We start from the raw sequence: 7565 nt of genomic DNA on the forward strand, positions 1-7565 counted from the left end.
AATTATTTATCCTAAACTTATAAAAAAAATATTTGAGATTCTCACAATGAGCTCTTTCGTTTGATATATAACATGATATAGTCTGAAAAACTTTTTTTTTTTTTTTTTTTTCATTTAAAAGTGGCCCCCATGTTTAAAATTCATTTGTTTGTGTTACATGTCCGTCTTTGGGTCACAAACGTACGTATACCATATTTCAACTTAATTGGTCCAGTAGTTTCGGAGAAAATAGGCTGTGACAGACGGACAGACAGACAGACAGGCAGACAGACGCACGAGTGATCCTATAAGGGTTCCGTTTTTTCCTTTTGAGGTACGGAACCCTAAAAAACACCATAGAATTGATTTTAATTAACTTTCTCGCTTTAATAATTTAAAAATTTAGCAAACAAGTGTACGAAAACTTTCATGTAGGAAATTTTCTGTAGATTATTTATGTAACAGGACATTTTTACGAGTTTTAGTTACCACCGTTTACGAGTTATTTACGAAAAACTAAAAAAGGGACCTTTAACTTTAGAAATAATATAAAAATTCCCAATTCTAACACAAACATTTTTGGTAAAACTTTAAATAGAAATGCCCTGTTACTACTAGTAAAAAATAAACTTTGATTATAAAAATGTAATTTTATTATTAAAACATTTATTTACAATGCTTCTTATTTTCTAGCCTCGTTTGACATTATGAAAGCGTAATGTACATAAGATTTTTTATTGCATTTCTTAGTAGCCAGACCCCCTTGGGCCGTTAGGGCCACCGCTGGGGTAACCTTCGTCTCCGCCTCGACCCCCTGGTCCTCTGCTTCCTTGGCTGCCACCTCTTGGGTATGCGTTGTCAGCAGTGAGTCTATCCGGAGAGCCGAAGCCCCCCTGTCCTCTGCCGCTCGGACCACCGCTGGGGTATCCTTCTTCACCCCCTTGCCCTCCACTGGAAAATCCTCTACCGCCCTGAGGTCTACCGCTAGGGTAACCACTATCACTATTCAAGCCTTCCAACCCGTTCGTGCCGGGGCCACCGGACGAGTACCCAGCATTTCCCTGGCCGTTCTGTTGTCTCTGAGGGGCCCTAAGATCTCCAGAAAGTTGTTGGCCTCTACCGCCTCCAGGTCCTCCTCTTGGATATCCTGCTTGGCCTCCCTGGGACTGGTCGTCGTAGCCTTGGGAGCCACCTTGGCTGCCTTGTACTCCAAACCCAGAATTTCCTTGGCTAGGTCCACCCTGCGGATAGCCAATATCGTTTTCGCTGGAGAACCCGCCGCCACCTGCGCCCGGACCGCCGCGAGGGTAGCCCTGAGCTCCACCACCGGAACCTCCGCCTAAAAGTAGTAAAAATGTATTAAATCCGAAAAATAATTTGTGAGCTTGCTCGCTCGTAATAACGCGAACCATTGTCCCACTTTAAGAACAAATTAAATTATTTTCTATGAAAATATTTTAATTTATGGTTTTTTCAAGTAGACACACTACTATTTAAACTATAAACTGAAATAAATATCATATACGAAGGAAAAAATGACCAAAGCCTCCAGTGTCCAGAGCTGGAATTATATGGAATTATAATGGCTGGAATATTTATTTCATTGTCCCACTTGTCCATATAAGAACGCGATTTAATTTGAATTGAAGCGGTTATGGCTGGAGGCTGTTTATTATTTAATTTGAATTGAAGCGGTGATGACTGGAGGCTGTTTATTATTTTCTCTTAAGAGTCTCACGAAACCGCCGTCAAATTGTAATACAAAGGAAATAGAGCGAGTGAAAATTTTGTATGAAAAACGTTTACCTACTCGCACTATTTTATTTGTAAAATTACAACATTTAGCAACGAAAACTAATGTACATAGATTGTATGGTGGCGGCTAGGTTCGTGTGACTCTTAAAGTTTTACCATCATTACCATTATCAAAAATCAAACTGCGAACTGAGGTCTAATAATTATGCATAAAACCATCTTATGAGGAGGCTGCACTATATTGCACTATATCTACAAAATACATAATCTATATACAAAATACATAAATTATACGAGTCAGATAAAATAATGTTTTTTTACAAGAAAATAATGGACGGAATATTATCATAACATTATAATTATAACATCAGGAAGATTTAAATAGATTACCCGCGCCAAACCCGGATCCGCCGCCGCCTGCTCCACCTGATAGACAACATATTTTTTGTTTATTTTTCACTATAAAAACTGTTACGCTTTTACTTAATCTTTTTATAAGGGGAGTTGTTTTCAGTAAAAGTTGCTTAGAAATTAAAAAAGGTTGTACTTAACCTTGATCATTGTACCTAACCTTGTTTGATTTACCTGCAGAATATCGCTTCACTAGAGTTAGCTGAGTTAGAACCATATGACAGTTTAAGTGAAAGTTATTAATAAAGTAAATTAAATGAAGTTATGACTTCAACATATTTACTTACATTATATAAAAAGTTATAACGTCAGTTCAGGCGGAAGTCCTCAAAGGGTTTAATACTTAGTTTAGAAAAACAAGGAGAGGGTATGATGGACTTACATTCCAAAATAGTACCGCTCCCTTCCTTACGCATTATTTGAAAACCATAAGCTTAACAACACACATTTTATTGAAAGACAGTTATTATAGAAAATTTTATGAAGCACACATTTATTTGTTATTCATTGGCAGTTATGTTATAGCTTCAACAATTGTTATAGGGGTCTACCGCGAACATCACATGATTCGAGACAAAAAACGAAATTTCGATTTTCGTTTTTCACGGTAGGCCCTTAGCCCGCCAGTCAAGTTAGCTCAATCGTTTATAAGTCCGGTAAGGTAAGGGTTAATTCTTATAAAGCGTTCGTTCCGTACTTGCAAGTATGTGAGCATAAGTGATCACTGCTTTATATTGGACATATAAACGAGTTCGTAGCTAGTTCCATCATCTTATAATTTGGATAAACAAACGCAGGGTGTTATGAGGATATACTTGCAATGAACGAACCCTCGTATCGGATCATAGGCTTGTATCCCTGCAGGCCCGCCTCGTACTCCACGACCTGCTTCCTGCCGTCGGGCAGCACTACGTTATACTCCCCGGTGGCGACGTCGCCGTCACGTTGTTCTGAATGACCAAATTTAGTACCTGTCTGCGCATCGTCCACTTCATAGTTATACTCGTATTTAGCGGGCTCCTAAAACAAAACAAAAGTTTGTTTAATTTTGAGTTACAGGTTACGCATTTATTTTAAATGCCACTTAAGACGATAGTGGATTTGTTATATTTTCCATATACACGAAGCGGTCGTCAACAGCTAAGGCATATAAGGCATATTATAATATATTTACCATAGCTTTGCCCCTCGTTTGAATTTTCGATTTTTTTATTATTATTATCAGTCAGGTTAGGTTAAAACAATTTGCATGCAAATATGTGGTTAATATTTACCTATACATCAAATTACATCAAAATTATTCCTATAACGTTAATGATATCCAGAGGAAAACGAGGACTACGATTGTATGGAGTATGGAGAAGCGGTCACGTGACGTCGTCCCCTTCCTTCGCTATTTATAGTTAGTAGGAATGAAAATAAAAATCGTGTAAAAACATGTATTTAAACGACACAGCGTTGAGACGGACAAAAAATAAAATTGGAATTTTTCAGTAAACTTTTGCGTAATTCGACACGTGCCAATATTTTTTTTTTGCAAATATGTAACGTTCAGATAAAATCTAGTTACGGTTGTTATTTTGCAATCATTTAATTATGAGAGCTGTAAAATGTTGTGAAAATATATATCCGTTGCCTTTCTAAATAGAGAGTTTGGTAAAATTAAGTACAATTTAAGGATGACTCACATTAGACCGGGCCGTGACCGGGCCGGAGCTTTCGGCGCTTCGTTTTCTATGGAAAACATCACGTGATCACCTGTCATGTCATAGAAAAGTAAGTGCCGGAAGTTCCGGCCCGGTCACGGCCCGGTCTAACGTGAGTCATCCTTTATAAGTGTACTCTTTATTTATTATCTATTGTTATAGATAATAAATAAAGATATAGATTATTTATTATCTATTGTTATAGATAATAAATAAAGATAATAATAAATAAATTAGGCTAAAATAACAATTAAAAAAATATAAATAAAAAATTTGCCCTATATTGGTAATTTTTTTATATATATATATACATAATTATTATACCTACGCTGATATTCTTTACGAGGGAGTTATGGATTTTGAAATATAAAAATACTTACATCAGATCCGTTATCGCCAAAGTCAGAACCGCTGTTGCCAGAGCCACCTCGACCACCGCCCCCACTACCACCAGCACCGAAGCCAGGCGCCTGAGGCGCCCCATACGACGAGGAGGGTACATCAGAAGGCTGACCTCCGAATCCACGCTGCGGCCCGTTAGCGTTCGGAGCTCCATAAGAAGATTCTGGTGCTCTTTGAGAATTGGGCGACTGACTTCCAGCACCGAACTGGTTATTCGATTGTTGAAATCCGCCGCTAGCAGGTGGGCCGTACGAACTATCAGGCCGTTGGCTACGGCCTTGGTCTCCTTGACCGCCACGTCCTCCAGCCCTTCCACCTCCAGGTGATTGACCTAAACCCTGATTTGGAGCATCGTAGCTTGTTTGTGGTCGTCCGCCACTTCCAGGCCTTCCTCCTACACCTGAAGATGATTCTCCTGGTTGTCCAAACGAATCAGAGCCCTGCCCGGGAGCACCATATTCAGCACTCGGAGTATTAAACCCTCCTTTTCTTTGCTGTGGCAACTGACCTCTTTGCCTGCCAAAGGAACCGGAGCCCTGCTCTGGGGCACCGTATTCAGCACTCGGAGCGTTGAAGCTTCCTTGTCCTTGTTGTGGCCGGGAACTAAATCCTCCTTGCGATGGCCTTCCTCCAAAACTACCCTGAGGACTTCCTCCGCCTCGAGATGAGCTAGGTCCACCACGATCTTGGCCTTGTGCCGAAGGTGGTCCGTACTGTGTATTTAAATTATTCGATGGTCCTCCGAAACCACCTTGAGAAGATGGGCTTCCTCCAAAACCACCTTGTGGGCTACCTCTAAAATCACCTTGTGGACTACCTCCAAAACTACCTTGAGGAGAGCCAGGTCCACCGCGACCCTGACCTTGTGCTAAAGGTGGTCCATACTGCGCGTCTAAATTATTCGATGGCAATTGTCCTGGGGGCGAGTAAGAGTCGCCAGGCTGATTTTGGCTTTCTAGTCTTGAACCCGGGCGGCCTCCAGGACCTCCGAAAGCACCAGGATCTTGGGAATTACCACGGCCCCCGTTGTTGGCTCCGGGAGGTCCATACTCTGGAGATGGTCGGCCATTACCACCGGAAGATGGCGGGAGGTAGCTGTTTACTGGAGGCTCGCATTTGGTCGTTGACCATGCAAGGGCGCTAAGCCAAATAACCCACTGAAATCGAATCAATCATTTAAAACACTGTTCCTTCTTGAACCTTCTTTCGATAAAGGCAAGGTTCATATTTTAAAATATATTTTTTAATTTAAACTGATTATTACATAAGAGGTAAACATTCGTCTTTACTCAGTTACAATCAATATATTTTAACAGATTATTTGATTTAAAAAGTTCACTTTAGGTCATTTTGACAGGTAAAAGCGTATTTTAAGGAAAGTAAATTATAAGTAGTGTATTGTTTTTACTATGAACATTAAAATTTATATCGTAGTACTTTTTAGTTAAAAAAACAGACTATTGTATAGATAAAAGAAATTCTTACTAAAATCATCGTTGGCTATTGTACTGTTGTCATGAATATAATATTATTCTTATGTTAATATATGAATTAATTGGAGATGCTGCTTTAATGAGATTTAACTTAGGAATAAGTTTGACGATCGGGACCGGAGCTTATATAGTTCGGTCGGCGAGCGTGATATCAGTGGTAATGCAAGAGCCTCACGCGTTCGTGTCGCGTTTAATTTCGTGCATCTGACTATGGCCGCGGCGCCTGCGCCGTGGGAGTCCTTGTTCGCGCTAATACTAATAAATCTATAGGTACGTGTACGTAGGTATATCTACTCTGTACAGAAATGACTTGAATATTAAATAATTACAGTCTACAGCAGGGTTACATTCGCAAATCACTTATATTTAGTGATAATAAATATAAAAAGATCGGCAACGCGCTTGTGACACCACTGTATTTGTGAGAGCCCATAGGCAATTCGTAATAGGGTGTAACCGGAAAACCACTACGACGAGGAGGATGGTGAGGTTGGAGGATGATGTTTTTTCTAGAAGTGGGTATCTTTATTTGAATCTGGTTTAACATATACTTGCTCGGCGTATTTATTCCCAGGCACCGCACAGAGCTTGGAAAGTCCAATTCCACTACTTACACAGTAGTCAAACTCAATGGTTTTTTCACAAACTTTTTCATAAATAGATGCGCTTTTTGGCCATATCCGTGCATTAGAAACTGATAATAAGATTGAATTTAAATTAAATAAATTGGGTTGGTTCAATTGGTTATTCTACTCTTACACATTTTTTAACGCGACACGCCGAGAACATGTGCGTTGGTAATTTACATAATATGTCGAATATACGTGAAAACAAAATCGTCCTAGTTGGTGCTATTTTAGTTTTCCGTAAAAAAAAATTCACCCTGACCTTAAAATTAGCTCGTAATAGAAAATATACTAAATTCAGATTGTATCGTGAACACTCTTAGTCTAAGCTACCACGATTAGATTTAAACCATATTCAGTCCATGAATAAAGCAAATGATCATGTCAGTGGGCCGGTGCCATCAATTACAAACGGTATCGAAATCCGTGATGGAGCGCATGTGATCTGTGCCATCCTCACTAGTTAGCGTCGTGACGCGCTGACGCAACGTCAGCGGAGCCCTAGGCTGCGAGTGCATCGTGGACATTGCGACATATATTTGTTGGGATCCCTATATTAATATGTATATAATATATACATCTCATGATATCGCTGAATGATTAATTTTTTGCGGATTATATTTCAAACGAATCCGCCAATGTCTGTTATCTGGGAGGATAACTTTTTTTGTTGTTATGTCCCGTCAGCGGCCTCAATAGTAGTATAAGTAGTTTATTAGAAGGAATGTAATACCTACCTACTATGCTCTACTAATATGCTAAGTAGATGACCCATTAAGGAAAAGGCTTATATCTGTCATAAAAATGTATGTTTGGTAATTTTAAATACCATTGAACCAGGGTTGTAAGAGCGTCCCAGGCGACCGTAACCATGACAACGAGTGAGAAAAAGGTTGATTCACCCGTGTAACAAAATGTAATAATTTAATAGACGTTTGACGTTTAAAATAACACCAAATAACACCCACTGCGTGTCCTGTCAAAATCTCTGCAGACTTTTCTTGGTTTAACTCTAGTAGCTGGTTACCTTAATTAGGGAATAATGTTACATACTGTGTGTTATTTCTAAAACATCTGGCGATTGTTGTGATAATAATGGGCAGGATTTGTTGACAGAGTAACAGATTTTCACGTTCAAATTCAACTGCATTGTGAAATTTTTGGACGTTTTCTTCTAATTTGTTAGACCAATG

General features: G+C 39.3%; 1 protein-coding gene across 1 annotated transcript; it reads right to left on the reverse strand.

Annotated features, from left to right (window-relative positions):
- Nucleotides 1-593: 593 nt before the first annotated feature.
- Nucleotides 594-6899, reverse strand: LOC134755867 (pro-resilin). Its single transcript, XM_063692543.1, has 5 exons — nucleotides 6786-6899; nucleotides 4232-5416; nucleotides 2976-3165; nucleotides 2125-2160; nucleotides 594-1318 (listed from the first exon to the last, which is right to left on the reverse strand). Exons 1-5 carry the CDS (start codon nucleotides 6897-6899, stop codon nucleotides 726-728), a joined length of 2118 nt encoding a protein of 705 aa, XP_063548613.1. The 3' UTR covers nucleotides 594-725.
- Nucleotides 6900-7565: the final 666 nt, after the last annotated feature.

The sequence above is a fragment of the Cydia strobilella genome, chromosome 1 (assembly GCF_947568885.1).
Source record: "Cydia strobilella chromosome 1, ilCydStro3.1, whole genome shotgun sequence".
In the NCBI taxonomy this organism is placed as follows: domain Eukaryota; kingdom Metazoa; phylum Arthropoda; class Insecta; order Lepidoptera; family Tortricidae; genus Cydia; species Cydia strobilella.

Bases quoted from the DNA above. Each gene is read 5' to 3' on its own strand.
- LOC134755867 (XM_063692543.1), bottom strand. From the start codon at position 6,899: ATGTCCACGATGCACTCGCAGCCTAGGGCTCCGCTGACGTTGCGTCAG. The intron at 2,161-2,975 runs GTTCGTTCATTG...GTTGTCTATCAG, and splicing joins GCCTATGATCCGATACGAGG to GTGGAGCAGGCGGCGGCGGA. The intron at 1,319-2,124 runs GTAATCTATTTA...TACTACTTTTAG, and splicing joins CGGATCCGGGTTTGGCGCGG to GCGGAGGTTCCGGTGGTGGA.